General features: G+C 41.5%; 1 protein-coding gene across 2 annotated transcripts in view; it reads left to right on the forward strand.

The window, feature by feature from the left end:
* The first annotated feature begins 4273 nt into the window (after positions 1–4273).
* The window catches only part of ABHD17C (abhydrolase domain containing 17C, depalmitoylase), a 46168-nt gene continuing 33163 nt past the window's right edge, over positions 4274–17278 (forward strand). Inside the window, exon 1 of one of the 2 annotated variants that reach the window (XM_075897113.1) lies at positions 4274–5733. In XM_075897113.1, coding sequence (XP_075753228.1) covers positions 5198–5733 — 536 coding nt within the window. In that variant the 5' untranslated portion in view covers positions 4274–5197. The remainder of the gene's footprint in view (positions 5734–17278) is intronic. The other variant, XM_006139269.2, reaches the window with a different exon arrangement.

Raw genomic sequence — 17278 nt, forward strand, 5'->3', positions numbered from 1 at the left:
ATGAAGTTAAGTTCCAATCCTTCTCTGTGTATCTAGGTTGTGGAATTAGCCTGGAACAAAACGGTGACTTGGAAATCCATTAATGAGTGTCCAGGTGGATTAAAGTGTTCTGCAACAGGTTTCTGTGTGTTGCCTTTTCAGATATCTGATTTGTGTCCATTAATTCTTTCCCATAAAGACTGTCCGGTTTGGCCAATACACATAGCAGAGGAGCATTGTTGGCATTTGATGGCATAGATCACATTAGTGGATGTGCAATTAAATGAGCCTCTGATTTGGTGGCTGATGTGGTTGGGTCCAGTGATGAAATCGCTTGTGTATATGTGTGGGCAGAGTTGGTACCAGGGCTGATTCCAGAGATGGGTTCCAGGAAGATTATGATAGAGGTGTGTTGTGTGGTTATTGGAAAGAATTTTTTTGAGGTTAGGGGGTTGTCTGTAAGTGAGGATTGGCCTTCCTCCAAGGCCTCTGAGAGTGAGGGGTCATTTTCCAGGATAGGTTGTAAATTGTTGATAATGCATTGAAGGGATTTAAGTTGTGGACCATAGGTGATGACAAGTGGAATTCTCTTGTTTTCTCTTTTTGGCCTTCCTTGGAGTAGTTCATGTCTGGGTACTTTTTTGGCTCTATTGATCTGTTTTTTCACTTCTCCGGATGGGTATTTCGGTTTTATGAATGCTCTATGTAGATCCTGTAGGTGTTTGTCTCTATTTGTGGGATTGGAGCAAATCTGGTTGTATTTTAGGGCTTGGCTGTATACAATAGATTGAGAAATGTGTCTGGGATAGAAGCTAAAGGCATGAAGATAAGTGTAGTGGCCGGTATATTTCCAGTATAGGGTGGTAGAAATGTGTCCATCATTTAATTGTACTGTAGCATCAAGGAAGTGGATCTCTCGTGTGGACTGATCCAAACTGAGGTTGATTAGCATAAGAATTAAACTTGTAAATGAAGTTAAATTCCAAACCTTCTCTGTGTATTTGGCTTTTGTTTCAGGCCAATTCCACAAGTCAAATACACAGAGAAGGATTGGAACTTAACTTCATTTACAAGTTTAATTCTTATGCTATCCTATCATCTGAAGAAGTGGGTTGTGCCCACGAAAGCTCAGGATACCATCTACATGTTTTGTTAGTCTTTAAGGTGCTACTAGTCTATTTATTGCTTTTAAAGTTTTTCCTGTTACAGACTAACTTGGCTACCCCTCTGTATCTATCTGGAAATAGTTCATGAATATAATTTCTGGATTTTGTAAGACCAATACAACATTTTACTTGGGCACTGCAAATTATTTTTTCTGTGTAGCTCTTCCTGTTGGCTCTTAACAGAAGGTGTATGATAGGCATAGCTTGGGGTGAGGGAGGATGGCCACGCCACAGCATCACTGTACTCTCGCAATCCTAGGCCGTTAAAGACTGGCCCTTTGTGGGATGTTTCTGCCTGACAGCCTTACAGCCTGTCAAAGCTGCTCTAAGTTGTATGTCTACACTACTAGGTTACTTTGAAATAATAACTCCCAAAATAACTATTTTGAAATAAACGTATTCCTCTTCACAAGCAGGAATTATTATTTCGAAATAACAGCCTTGTTAGTGTAGACATACCCTTATCTGTGTTGTAGGCCAAACAACGCCATAGGGTCTGTGTTTGTGTCCGTGTGTATTCTTCATACCACCATTGTACACACATGCAAGAGAGGCGACATGTCTTTTAGAAACTCAGGAACATTGGATATTTGCCTAGTGAGAGGTCAGGTTAAGTCCTAATAATTTTATTTCACGGAGTATTATATTAACTTTATTCTGTGCACACAGCTTGATGTGATATCAGCAGTACGGTATTACTGTTTGCCCTCAGAGCTACTTTCTGTTCCTTAATCTCTACTCTTCCCTTTTCAAGTCGATTTCCTTTTTAAGCTTTATGCGTTCTCAGCCCTATGCAATTGTTGACATTCTCTAGGAGACCACCCCGCTAATGTAGGAGCTACTTTTTTGTACAAGAGACAGACTTGGATTAACCTGAACGGTAGAGCATTTAGAACGACAATGAAGATCTACTTATCTTTATACAGACAAGTTGAATGAAGGAGCAAATTACATGATATTTCCCATTTAGAAGAGGATACTTGACTTTCTCTTATAAATATGACTTCAGGGTGGACTATGGGGAATGTTAGAGAAGGTGAGTGAGGTAAGCTCCAGTAAGCTTGCAATCTTGTCTCCCTGAATTCTGTTGGTGAATCTTATAAAAGACATTACTTCATTCACCTTTGCTTGCTAATATCCTGGAATCAACACAGCTGCAAAAACACTGTATATCTGGGAAATGTTGTCTCTTTAATTTTGTTCTGTTTGCAGTAGTAAGCTATTTATGATGTAAGTGCTTCACCTTTGCTGCTTGATTCCTTGCGTGCCATACCTTTTCAAATGTTTTAGTGATAAGATATGGTCCAAGAAATTTTACCCTTATCCCATGCAGCCTACCTAGAGCCAAATAGGAAGCCAAACTTCCAACTATCTCAGTTTTGATGTCACTGTGGGTGTGATACAAGAAGGCTCTGCTTGACAGATTTCACCTTATTCAGAACTCAGCAGACCGGTTACTTATCAACATATGATGAATTCACCATGCCATCCTTGCATGGGAATATTTGCAGTGGCTTTCTTTAGGGCTTTGCAGTGATTGAGACTCTCTGGCCTGGCAGCATACATGATCTGACACAACAACACATATTGCTGGACCAGAGAGCCTTGGACCACCCACATGAGGGAGCAGCTAGCTGAAAGCTGGAGCGTGGTGGCCCGGGGGTAGGGGAGCCTGGCAATCTGCTGACAGTCCCTGAAAGAGCCTGGAGTCCATCAGCAGAGGGGTCAACCTCCCATGCTCCGGCAAACTCCCTCTCTTGGGACTCGTCAGATCCCGAGGGTGCTGGACCAGGGAGGTCCAACCAGTACTGTCATTTAGTATGTCCTTCACCTGGAGCCTGACTCATAGGCTGCTTGAAATAAGTCATTCTGATTCTCTTCTTGTTTGCAAAGTTAGATTAAAGATTGATATTTGATTTGGTAATTCTTTTGTTTGGCGGCTTTTTAATTCTAAAAGCCAGAGAATACCATGTGTCACTGACACCTTTGTACACATTTTATTATTTCTGAATGGAAGCAAAATAAAAAACACCACTGAAAACTTCCCCACCTCCCAGATTTTGCAAGATTGTCCTGCTTTGACCCAGGCACCCCCATTCAGGTTGGAACTAAATATTTCTGTTATGCAAGGTGGCCTAGAGGTTTGGCCCACCCACCTCATCATAGATTGGTGTTGGCAGCCCAGTTAGCCACTGCAGGGTTGGGAGGTCTATGCCATTGACTTCGGCCAGATGACTCACTCACTTAAAAGTTGAACACATGGCATATTTTAATGTTTGTGGGGAGTTTTTAGGGATGCTTTAAGGGCTTGTGTCCTAGTGTCTCCCCATTCATTGCATGTATTTGGAGGGGAGGGGTGAACTGGAATAATTTGTAACGTTGATCCAAACTATAAACCAGTGATGGGCAACCTAAGGTAGCGTATGGGTTGCACAAGCAGCCCTCCTTCAGTTCACTGGGCCCCAAGATGGTTGTAACCAAGATGGTCTCCTGGGTTAGAGTAGTTTTGCTAACTGTGCTTTGGTACTAGAATGTAAAGGGTGGGTCTATTGAACCATAGAAGTGCTGCAGAGGGAGCACGTGGCTCTCAGTTAATGGTGTGTACAATCAGCATACACCTCACATCCTGTGCCTTGCTTTTCATGTCATGCTGTTAAGAAAAAATGATGCAGATGAAAACCAGTGGAAGGTAGCAACTCTGACCGGGGGCAACAGTAAACAAATGGCTCATGGGCCATACCGAGAACCTGGATGCCTTCCATTGCTATAAAACTTGTATATAATGGAAACCACTTCAGCAGCACCCCCAGATCTCCTAGTTCCCACACCTATGCCTGCATTCACTACTGGGCTTAGGGGCCCTGATGAGAGGCCAGAGGATGCAACTTCATTTAGGGGGATAGGAGCAAACTGTACAAGCTGGAGAGTATGTGCAACAGGCTGGGCACTGGGGGACGCCAGTCAGCCCCTCTCCATCTCACAGTCACGTGGTGGAAGATCCCAGCAGAGCTGCCCCACGCACCCCTTCTCCAGGGAGCCCAGGAGCCTTATAGCGCAGGCGCACAAGAGATGGGCCGCGGGCGCGGGGGGAGGGAGCTCGCACGTGACAGAGGCATGCGAGGGGCGGGGGTTCTCTTAAAGGGCCAGAAGGCGGGTCGGACGCTCCCTACGCGGGGGCCTGAGGGTTGACTCTCGCGCGCCGGCTCCCCTTCCCCGCCTCCTCTGCTTGCCGGCGCGGGGCTAGGGGGCAGCAGCGAGCCGCGCGGCCGGGCCGGGAGCCGTGCCCCGCTCCGCAGGTACCGGGCGGCCCCTGCCTAACCCGGAAGCGGTGAGGGGAGCCGGGACATGGCCGCTGCCTGCTCCTGTCTGCGCGCCGCAGCCGGCATGGCCCTGCCCGGGGGGAGCCGGGGCTGAGGGAGCCGCCGCCGCCTAGCGGGGCTGTGTGGGGCGGGGCGCCACGGCAGGGCTGCAGGCTTGGGCCGGTCCCTGGGCGCAGAGCCGGGGAGGGGCACGGGGGCTGTTGTCGGGGTGGCGCGTGGGGGCCGTATGCTAATTGGGGGGAGGGGAGGCTTTGGCATTTCGTGGTTTCTGGGGGTTGCACTGGGGCCCCCGTCTTACTTGAGGGGGAATTTGCTTTTAATTTCTGTGGGGGGGAGGGGCTCTGCACTGAGTCAAATGTAGATTGGGGGGGGGGAGGCTGATTATTATTTTTTAGGTGCTCCAGGTAGCCAGAGCAACTTGGGCTGTGGGAAATGAGGAGGTGATTTCAGCCTCTTGGGGGAGTTGGATTGATCGTAGGATTAGTAATAGATTTTGGAAGGACGGTGGCACTTGATTTATGTTTTGCATTTCCTCTCTCCCCCCCCCCCCCCCCACACACACTAGATGGGTTTACTAGATTTGGAGAGCTGGATTCGTTTTGGTAGCTTACAGGTTTAGGGGGACAGTTTGCATTTGGGGGTGTAGTTCTTGCAAGGCCGACAGTGGGTTGTCGTGGGTGGCCTCTGAATTTTTTTTTTCCAGTGTGAGGAAATTTTTCTCCAGCGTCTCTGATGCCAGAACAAGGCCCCAGAATGAACGGTTTCTCTCTGGGCGAGCTGTGCTGGCTGTTCTGCTGCCCACCTTGCCCTAGCCGCATTGCTGCTAAGTTGGCTTTCTTGCCCCCGGAGCCTACATATACAGTGCTGCAGCCTGACCAGCAGCAAGAGGCTGGGGCGGCGGCAGCAGGGTCAGGGACCCCAACAGGAACAGGCAGCTGCAGTCTGCACTTGAGTGAGCGGGCGGACTGGCAGTATTCACAGCGGGAGTTGGATGCCGTGGAGGTTTTCTTCTCTCGCACATCTCGGGATAACAGGTTGGGGTGCATGTTTGTGCGCTGTGCCCCTGCCAGCCGGTATACGCTGCTCTTCTCGCATGGCAATGCTGTGGATCTCGGTCAGATGTGCAGCTTCTACATTGGCCTTGGCTCTCGCATCAACTGCAACGTCTTCTCCTACGACTACTCTGGCTATGGGGTGAGCTCAGGCAAACCCTCTGAGAAAAACCTGTATGCAGACATAGATGCAGCCTGGCAAGCCCTCAGGACAAGGTAAATTGATGTTGGGGACAAGGCATCAAAGCATGGCTCTTGGCTTGGTAAGGAATATGGGTATTTTTGCATATGGTTCTCACCCTGTTAAACTCAACATTTGTGTACTTAATCTGCTAAGGGGTGGGAGGAAGAAGTCTATATATGCATTTCTTTATTCAGCATCTGAATACACCTGCTAAGAGGAGTCTGGTTTTTTTGACGGCTTCTTCAGAGGATTAGCAGCAGTCACAACATGAGGAACTGCATGCCTTGGATTAGTTATAAGATTTTGCTTATTGGGTCTTCTATTTATGTGGGGATTCAGTCATTAGTAGCTAACAATTGATGTACCACATCACTGCCTACCTTCATTGATAAAGGAAGCTGGGATGTGCACTGATTGAGTATATCCCAGTTTGACACTAGGTTGAGCTCAATGGCTGCAAATTATGAATTTCTTTGTCTATGCTTGGTCTTTGTACTGGTGCAATTACAACATTTGTTGGCCAGCAATGGCTGAATTGGGGCAAATCCTATGTATATACAAACTGACAAAGCTTGAGTAATAAGTTTGAATGTAGATTAGGTTACTGACCAAAAATCAGTAACCATCTGATAGAAATTTCTTTTGGGGGGAACCTCCATGTTCCATGCAAACACTATAACGTAGGCCACCTTCTTTAGTGGTAGGGCAGGAGAAGAGGACTACTCATGGCTGAATTCCGTGCCGGGCAGCTTTAGGTCTTGCAGCCTGTCAAAGAAACCTGGCCAGTGTGAAATGAGTAGGTGATTTCAACCTGTTTCCTGGGAGCATGTGTCTGTCTCATGAATTATCACCAGAATTGCTACTAATTGGATCTCCCTGTTTGCAGTGGGAGCATCCAACGATTAAATAAGCATGGAGCCCAAACTATCCTCTTGCCTTTGGCAGTGACCTATCTGGGTCAAGTTTGAAGCATGCTGTTGTGTGGCAATGGTATTGGAACAATTTTTAGGATGGGGGAGCTGAGCTCCCCTTCCCCCTTGCCTTACTCTGTTCATGCCTGTCACTGCTTCGAGCTGGTGCCACAGCTAGGGGCAGCCGTGGAGCCCTGGGCATGAAGCTAATGATCAGGGACCCAGTACCTGCAGCAGAGCCACTGGGATCCCAGGCAGCAGCAGACCCCCAGCAGTGGAGCCCATAGCAGCTGGGACTCCCAAGCTAACAGCAGAGCCCACAGGGCTGGCAGTCAGGACCCCAAGAGGCAGTGGGGCTGGTAGCTGGGGCCCCCTGGAACTGGTGGCCCGGACCCAGGCACTGATTGGTGTTTGGGGCCCAGGCATGTGGCGCAGTCTGGGGGACTGCTGTAGCACCCTCCACACCCTTACTTTCTGCACCTATCTTAAGTGCTTAAGTACATGTAGAAAAGCATATTCTTTTGTTGTATGTACTGTACCTGTTTGGTGAGTTAACTGTGCAGTTTGTAAGGCTCTCCAGCAACTCTTGAAAATACTAAAGCTGTTTGAAAAGTCACACGTTAATTTGTAAAGAACTACATATGCCATGTGATTTTACCCAGAGTAATGAAAGAATCAACATGGTAGATAAGATCTAAGAGGAAGAGAAGCACTATTTAAGAGCCAGGTGTTAAGGATCACCTGAGATGCTTCACTCAAAGTTTCTGTGATTTGTTTCCTCCTCTCTAGCCCCAACTTTAATATTGTCTAAATCAGACATGAAAAATTGACATAAGAACCTACTTGTCTAGGGATACAGTCTTTGTCCATTTTTCTAGATTGTAAGATTAAACATTTTACTTGCCACTTAATTTTTTTATTTCAAGTGAATAGAATTAACAAGACTGATTTAAACCTGTGTTGTGGCTTTGTTCGTATACTCCAACTCAGGCAAAAGTGCTATTTTCTTTATTTTCTAAGGCAGACAAAGTGATATCTGTTCAGTGAAGGAAGATGTACTTTGTTTTGCATTTGTATATTCCAATTCTTAATGGTACATTAACAGATTCAGACTTTATTATGGGCACTGGTTTTAGGAGTCTGAAGAAATGTTATAATCATATGAGTTGGTGTCTTTTTGACACATTTTGATTCTGGCCGTGGAGATTTGCATGATAGTGACAGAGATGCATGTTTAACTGTGTGTACTTGTATATATATGCCTCTGTGTTGGTGAGGAGGAAGTTCTCCTTAGAACATGTATGGATGGATGCCAGTTAAGGGATCAGTTGCTACAGAATGTAAGCTTTTTATCTTTGGCTTCTAACTTGTAAAGAAAATCTTTTTAAATATGAACCAGCACAAAATTGTTTTCCTGAGCCGGCAGACGTTTCTTCATACACTTTCTAAGTAGCATATCAAAATTAACAAGAATCAGGGTTAGTTTTACAGTCACTAATCCTAATTTCATGCAGCATTAGAACTGAGATCCATATCTGTAAGTACTTTCCTTATAAAAATGCAAACCTGACCCGCACGCAATATGTTACAATATGTTTTATTCTTAAATCTCACTGTAATATATAGTGTTCAAGGTAGAGATATGAAGGACTAGTTGACTATCCCATAAGCAAATACTTATCAGATAGTTGACATGCTAATCATCTAGTCGCTTCTCTCCCTCCCGCCCCCTTGCTGCCTTTATCAGAAAGAGGCGGCAGGTGGGGCAGGAAGGAGTACTTCAAAGTGGCTCCATGTGGTGCTGCCACTTTGAAATGCTGTGTGCAGTCTGGGGCTAGCTGGGGTGTCTGCAGGCTGCATGTAGCATTTCAAAGTGGCAGTGCTACATGGAGCCCAGGGTGAGCTGGGGACTCCCTTGCTGATCCTAGGCTGCATGCAGCACTGCTGCTTGAAAAGTCTCAGGGTTGGTAGCTGTGTTAATCTGTATTTGCAAAAACAACAATGAATCCTGTGGCTCCTCAGGGTGCGTCTACACAGCACCCTTACCCAAAATAAGTTATGCAATTTGCGCTACACAAATTGTGTAGCTTATTTCAATCTTATTTTGAAATAAGGTGCTATTCCAAAACGTCCTTATCCCTCATTTGATGAGGTTTACAGGGACGTTGGAAAAGCAAGCCCGTTATATTTTGATATAACCAACTTGCTCTTAAGATGCAGAATAGCTATTTTTGGGATACCAGAGGTATCCCAAAATAGCTCCGCTGTATAGACGTAGCCTTACAGACTTAACAGATTTATTAGCACACAAGCTTTATGATGATGAAGTGGATTTTACCAACCAAAGCTTATGCCCTAATAAATTTATTAGCCTCTGAGGTGCCACAGGACTCCTTCTTTCTGACTAACCTGAAAGAATAGGCATGGAACACAAAGATGGCTTTGATAATAAACACTTTTGCTTGATAAACTAGAGTCTTTCCTGGCTATAAGACGGTAACGTTAAACACATTTCTAAATTTCACTCCTCTTAGTTTTACAGTTCCCCTGTAAAATATTACTAATTTTAGTAAAGTTAACAGGGATTTTATTAATTTAAATGTAATATTACCAACAATAGTCGAGCAAGACTGGTATTATTTCTTAATTAGAGTATGGGGAAAGGGTTCTCTTTACTCCATGTATTTGTAGCATGCTCATCGAGCTGTTGAATCTGTGTACAATGAATTTATATTAACAAATTGTATTTTAATATTTTTAATATAGGCAATCAATGGAAAATAAATAATATAAATTATTTTTGTGTTCACTAGCTGGCATTTGTAAATATACAAGAGTTCCTATAGTGAGTATTGTGACTGCACATTCAGGTTCCCAACTATACAGCAATTTGAATAATATTGTGCATGATCTTGGAACAAAAACCTGTCATCTCTCAAAAAACCTGAGAATTCTAAATAGTCCAGAGAGGTGGCATTTACATTTTTTATTGAATAAAACTACTTCGTATGTGCTGGATACAAAAAAAGTTTCTCAAATTACATAAAAACATAGTTTGCATTTTAAATTAACATCTCATCCTCTCATATCTACTTTTTATTTATAAATTGGAGAAGAAAAATAAGTCTTCCTGCTTTTTCTATTCCCAACTGGTTTGTTAACTTTGAATAAACCGGTTGTTGAATTGAGCTAAACTAATACATTGAAATGAAGAAAATATTCTCTCAGTATCTGCAGAAAAGACTACTTTTGTCAAAAGCTGGTCCAGCACTTTAACAAACTTTGGTTGCTATAGCCCTTATAATTATTGTGTCCTTATAAACTGAGGAGTTCAAGCTGAGATAAATCTGCTTCCAGTTAATTAAGACACATGCATTAAGCAGCTAAACATTTTTCTTATAGTAATTTCTTGGATTTCTACGGGTAGGTGACTTTCTGTGAGTTAGTATCTTTGTTTCAGTTTGCGTTGACTATCTTGCTTTTATTCGATTAACAAATAGAACTGGATAGAATAGAAAGCGTTTCAGATCTTGTGTCTTCTATGCAGATGTAAATATGTTTAATGGTCTTTGCTGTTTGTGATGATATAATTAACTTATACTCTAATATTTAACTGAGATGGTGGCTGATACGAACTACTCCCATATATAGCTTGATTCCCTCCCTCCCCCAAACTACTTGTGAAAGATTAAAAACATTTCAAGAATCCTATATTAAGGTAAGTTCTGTTAGCCTTATGAGTAGGATACATGTTTTCAATCATCTTGTTTGGGTATTATGTTTAAACTCTTGAGTATGACCACAAACATTTTTCTAAACATTATTTTTTGATATCACTACTTCTATGTTGCCCATACATTAATCAGTTGCAGATTGTACAATGCTTGGAAGACTCTGGTAATGGCATAGTGTATTCTCTCTTACTGACATCATGATATTTAATTAAATGTCTCTGAATTAAATTCTACATCTAGTTTCACTCAATAGAAAATAAATTAGATAAAATAGTAAACTGATCTTCTGGGCTGTGAGCAGTTATTGATTGATTGTTGATGAGAGTGAGTGATGAATAAATCACAGCTCCTCCATCCCTGTCATATTTTTTAGCTTACGCTGGTGTGCTCTTGTGCTTCAGTCATGTAGGTGTAATAAAATCAATGTGTGCATTCCCAAAACTCTTCTGGAAAAATTTGTGAAGTGATTTTAAAAATTGCACATGAATTAAACAAAGTATCACTTTCCTAACTCTTTGACTCTGAAGTATAATATTAAAGTGAAACGCATCAGATTATTATCTGAATGTTGTGAAATGGATGAGGAGATTGTAGTGGGCTGTGTCTGAATCCTTGGAAGACAATATCAAAAGATCTATGGACTAATTTAGTTAGCTATGTCCTCTCACCCATAACAGAGAATCAGAACAGTTCAACTTTTCTTTTTTTTAATACTTCATAATCAGCAGAGACTTTCTAGTTTTCTTTCAGGGATGATGAATCAATAGAGGGATCAGACTTCAATATTACACAATAGAAGTCAAGCATTCCTAGTAGGAATTTATTTAAGATTCATGATAAATCAGGAACTTTTCCCCCCAAACCATGGGAATTTCAAAGATTTTTGATATTTTCTATTCTGAATTGTCACTATGCAAGCTATATTAAAGAGGGATAGGGCGGGGGGTAGAGAGATCTATTTTGTTGGTGTTCTCTTTCCATTCCTACCTCATGCAATTTTCTTTGCAAAACCTGGCAACAAAAATTTACAATTTGTTTTCATTAGTCAGAATGCATAACTGCCTGAATTCTTGCAGGAAGTGTAACTAGTCACCTTAGGAGGTTCTAGTGCTTTTCTATATCAGAGGTGAGACTGTCTGAGTCAAATAGTATAGCCCATGTTAGTTAGTATATTTTTTTTCAGAGACCAAAATAGCTGTTAGTATTTTTATTAACATCCTTCAACTGCCACTTTTAATTTTCTTCGACACAATCTTGCTTCAACAGCCCTCTAGTGTAAAATCTTGTTTGAAAGAATTTAGATTAACTCATTCAGCTGAGTTGAATATTTAAATAACTGACTTGGGACTTGTTTGATCAGCATAGTCCCTTGAAGTCCTTTCTTTCAGAGAATTAGTGTTATGCTTCAATCTTTTTCGGGACCTAGTTGAGCAATTTATATTATGCTCATTTGGTTGAGGGAAAATAAGATTCTTGAAACTCCTCAAACCTCCTCTCAAATGTATCTCTTTGGAATAATTCATGTCTGGATGCACACATGCTTAAACCGTATATTCCGGGTATATCCTACTAATTGCTATAGTTTGTCAGCACACATCCATTTTTTGTCTAATGGTTCTAGCGCTTTCAATACGAATGTGTTTAGACTACAGGGTTTTGTTGACAAAAGTGGACTTTTGTCGACAAAACTATACCTGTGTCTACGCTGCCGCTGAGTTCTGTCTGTGACGTTAAATAGTTAATTAATCCAAATTTAACATCCCTAGTGGGGAGATTTTGCTCTCCCTGCTGCAGCCCTGGGGCAGCCTGCATCCAAAGCACTCATCCCAGAGATGCATCCTGGTATGCCTGGTAGTTCAATCCACTGCCTCAGTCCTGAGCCCTCTCTTGCACCCTTGAACCTCTTGGCCCCACCCCTGCAACATTAATTTAATGTGCACCAATATGGAGGTGATACTTATTAGTGCTCATAACAAAAGTCATTCTTCATGTGCATGGGGGAAAAAGTGGAGGGAATATGGTGAAATGTGCCCACATCCATGTTTAGCAACTCAGGTTATTCTTCTGCCTTAAGGTTGAGGGAGGGAAAGGCTAATGCTGTTCTCTCTTCTTACCAGAGAATGGTACATGATCTCTCTGTATACTTTTCTAACTGCCCACTACCTAAAGAGTTTGACTTGCAAATTCTCATATGTGCATACTACAGGAAACATTTAGATCAGTAGAGTAGGCACAATATGGGTATCATTGTTTTTCTTTTAAATATAAAAGTGCACCTCTCAGCACTTCATGTTAACTGCACACCAACACTAGGCTAAGTTTACAGTAGTTCATTACTTGTGCGCTCAAGTAAAATACAATTAGTAATGTTATCTGGGACTTCAGAGAACTAAGGATATACAGGTCATGAATAAATTATATGGGAGGGAATATTACAAGTGCAACAAAAATATGGGTCAACTATCAGTAGACTTTGTGGGCAAACTTTGACACCATTTGAGTAAACGGACTTTAAAAGACTGAGTAGACTAAAGGAAATAGGTTATTTTTTCTTTCTAGCTAAGTCCATTTCAATTCTAAGATTTTTATAATGACTTCCAACTGCTACAAGATGAATCAGACATAGCCAGTCTGACTTAATTAGCTTAATTAACACGGGTCATACAATTGACAGATAATGCCCTTTGCTATTATATATACACCCTGGATTCTGGAATTTCCACTCCAGCTCATCTGGTGAAGTAGGTTTTACTCACGAAAGCTCATGACCTAATACATTTGTTAAAATCTAAGGTGCCACAGGACCGTTCCTTGTTCCTTGTTTAATAGTTTAAATGAGATATTGATGACATCTGTTTTGTGGAGTTTACCTTGCTTTGATTTCTTTGGTTTAGAATTCTGTTTTAGATTGCCACGTTAGGTTACAGTAACTTTCACCTTAAACCCTTTCATAAAATTTTGTTTTTAAGAAGATCGGCAGAAAAGTAGTCTGCAAAGTCTTGAGTTACACAGGGCAAAGATTATCCCTATCTCTGAAATGTGCAAACACTAATAAATGTGTGGCTGAAGAACACTGTTTTTCTCGAGTCAGCGATGCATTTAATGAGTAACTAGCACTTCCTCCACAGGTAAAGGTGAATCGACAATAGAAGGGAGATTGATAGACTGTGAACAAAGTGATTCATGTTTAAATTAACATACCAATGTCCATATTTAACATTGTTTGGCCTCTCAAACACAAAAAAATTGCTTTGTGTTTTTTTCTAGATGCTGCATAACTCTTGAGTACACTACCTTTAACTGTCATTGAGTCCAGAGATCATAGAATCATAGGGCTGAAAGAGATGATGTAAGGAAAAAAATTCCCTTCAAAAACCTTAATCTGTAGATCAGTTAAAATCAAAGTGCTGAATCCCCGAAGCAGCTTACCAGTATCTAATGCAGATCTGATACATAGCTGAGCAAAAGCTCTTCTTTGGGAATTACATGAGGGATTGTACTTAAGACAGTAAAAAGTAAGATTTAACAAGGTCCCCTCCACATCATGGAAACTTAAGCTTCTGGCTGTATAATGCAAAATGATGAGGGACTATTGCAAAATAGTCATTAGTTGGATGCTGTCAATGTTCAGTCTTTTGCCTATGGAGCTTGAGCACATGCATGTTAGAGCACTAGCATGTTGCACAAGGGGATCAGGTCCAGCCTCTGAAAATCATCAGTGCTAGAATTGTGGAGTTTACTCATGAATTAAAAGGGGGGATTTGAGTGAAGAGAATGGTTGAAGGAATAAGAAGGGAGTGGTAGAAAAAACAAGAAGAATTTGGGAGCAGGTCAGTCAGAGGGAGGAAGGAATCAATGGAAATAAGGGCGGAGATGGCAGCCAGGTGGACAAGTGCATGGCCTGCAAGTGAGGATAAGCACTTGATGTGAGAAGTGAGGGGAGAGTAACAAGTTGAGCATGCCAGTTGTGATTAGTCATTTGTGAGGAAGCAGTTTTCAAGGAACAGATGGTGGTTCTTTCCTTGGCATTGACTGTTGCTTGTACCTTTTTGGAGGAATGACTGGAGACTTGGATGAGGTAGGTTAACAATTGTGATACAATGTGGCATCAGTTTTCTTGGAGTACGTTTCTCTTTTGAAAATTGCCTGGAAAAAAAAAAGGCAAGTCTGGGGCAGAGTCTGTATGGCCTTAGCTCAATTACAGCCTTATCAGATTTGTTCAGTTAGCAAGAGAAATGTTTCTCCTAACTGCCAGTCTTTCCCTTCCAAACTGGCATCTGATAGACACGCTGGGTTTGTGTTCTTGTATACAAAGAACCCAGTTTGATTCTCAGCTTCCAAGTTGTTTGCATGCAGGGCTGGCAGTTAGTGGAGAATTATATGAAGTTTGCTATGTTTCCAAATGTAGTCTAAGGGACAAGAAATCTGTTTTTCAGTATAGAATTGCCCAGTGGAATGAGCAGAACACAGTGCAAGTTATTGGCACTGGGAAGGAGCATAAAGCTTGTGCTACCCTTGGACCTGCTGTGTACAGATTAGAATTTGTGTAATGTAGTGGTGTCCTTTTTTGCCAACTAGTGCTGTTGCATTTGTGATGAGAAGTACTGGGACTCAAGCAATTTTTTCCTTACATAATTGACATGGCAATCACAGAGGTGCCAGGACTCTGAACTGCCGAGCCAAGCCTTGGCCAAGTAGGCAGTAGTATATGGTGTCAAGGCGGAGCACAAGGAATGAGCCTCCCAAAGGCCGGATATGTGGGCTTTAAGACCAGATGATACAAAGGCAGAAAGCAGTTTGACTAAATGGCAGACTCTAGCCCAATAACTTTCTTTCTGCCTGTGCATGGCAGTTAACTAAGATGAGCTCTTGAATGTTTAAAAGTCTGAGGGGTAGCAGTATTAGTCTGTAACTAAAAAAACCAACCAAACAAAAAATGGTCCTGTTGCACCTTAGACTATCTCTATATATTTTTTGGTTTGTCGCTAAGGTGCTACAGGACCATTGTTTTTCTTTGGTAAATTTTTACTATTAAGTTTGTTATAAACTTGGTTTTCATTTTCTTCTATGCGAAATCCATTGGTGGATTTTCTTAAGATACCATGGTTTATTTGTGAGGAGGCTTCAGTTTCCAGGAAGATTTGAATTATTTGGCAGCAGAATGTTTGAGTCTTAATTGTTGAAATTCTACATTGGAAACTTTGACCCCTTTGTATGAAATATATGCTAAATTGAGGTTCATTTATTGACTATGTGCTGTGACATGCTGCTTGCATCTGTTTCAGGCATGCAGTGTCACCTAGGAGCTCTCAAGGGATTAATTTTTTAACAGATATTTAAGATATTAATGTGTTATGACCACTAAATCAAATTCAGTGTTACATGGTCAAATAATTTTATTTGTACAGTATTTGAAACAAATTAACAAATAATTTGGATTTCTCTGTAATGGAGCACTCAACTTGAATCTTTCGAAACTAACTTCAAATTAAATGGTATGTTCTGAGGTTTTTAAAAATTCTGTTTTAATTTTAAATAGGATTGATTGGATAGTTTTTGTTCACATCATAGGACTTTCCTTCTCTCTCCCTTTCTGTCTGCAGGCAGCTGCCTGCTGTAGGCTCAGATTCTGGTTTAGCTGTTGGTGGTAAACCAACCTTCTTTCAGAGGCTGGAGGATGGAGTCCACCAGCAACAAACAGTGAAACTGACTATATATAAAACCCTGTCCCTGTGTACAGCCTGGAAATAGACACTTCTAAAGTTCTTTAACTAGTGAGTTACAGTAATCTTAGGAGTTACTTGTAGAAAGAATTGGTACAAAAGTTTCAGAGGAAATAAAACTTTCCCTCTTTGAGTGTTAGGTTGTGCAATCAATTGCAGATAGGATAATGTCATATGAAGGGCAAAAAGCTTGAGGTGAAGGGCTGCTTTCTAAATTCTTCTTGTTTTTTGGAAATTCTGCTTTGGCATACTCTTCCTTCATTATGACTTTTGCTGTACATTGAGATTGCTAACTTAATGTAAAGATTAGAAGTAGCTTTTAGCTCCAGACAGCTAATGGGGTGAACCTCTGGTGGATAGGGAGATTGGTTGAACACAACTAAATCCCTCACGGTAAAATCTTCCTATTCTTTATCTGAACAATGATTTTACAACAATTTAGCTGTCTTGATGTAAAAACACACCTATTTTTGTAGTGAACTAAGAGCTTTTAATGTTGCTAAACTTGTAGTAGAACTCTGCTGTTGTAGCAATCTAGGTATGAATCAAGTTTAACTTCATAATTAGCTCTCTGCGTGGTTACATGAAAAAGGCCCTTTGTTTCAACACCTGTTTTGCTATTTTTATGTAAAGTGGTTACGTACATATAACCTTTCCCTCGGACAGATTAATAATTAACACTCTGACTCTGCATAGGTTGCAGGAAACTTCAGCCGCTAGAATCACCCTTTGAGAAGCCAGTACATTTCTGGCTAATCTGGCCAGTATACAGTAAAGTTAAATTTAAACTTCTAGCAATTTCTTACAATTTCAATACAATAACCCTCGGACCCCTCTCCTAAGCTCCCTCTGGACAGTTATTTGAGAAATGTTCACCTGAAAAGCCTCTGACTTGCAAAACCAATAACATAGTTCTATAGCCTCTGCTTAAGCCCTGTACTAAAAGGTACTACAGACACAAAGGATTTTAACTTGGAGGGAATACAGAATCAAATATTATTGCATTCTCTTAACTAAAATTCAGTCAGAATTGTTTCTGGACTTGTAAGCCAAATTAGAGATGGCTTACAAGAAAAATGTGGCTTTTTTTGGAATGTGAATTGTATATGAAGTTTTGTGGTCAATGGTAGGATTTTCACAAGCCCTCAGTCTTGGCCTAGCTCTTGGTCTCCTTGAAAGAGATGGGAATTTTACCATTGACTGAGAGAG

This window comes from Pelodiscus sinensis, chromosome 14, assembly GCF_049634645.1.
Source record: "Pelodiscus sinensis isolate JC-2024 chromosome 14, ASM4963464v1, whole genome shotgun sequence".
NCBI classification, from domain to species: Eukaryota; Metazoa; Chordata; order Testudines; family Trionychidae; genus Pelodiscus; species Pelodiscus sinensis.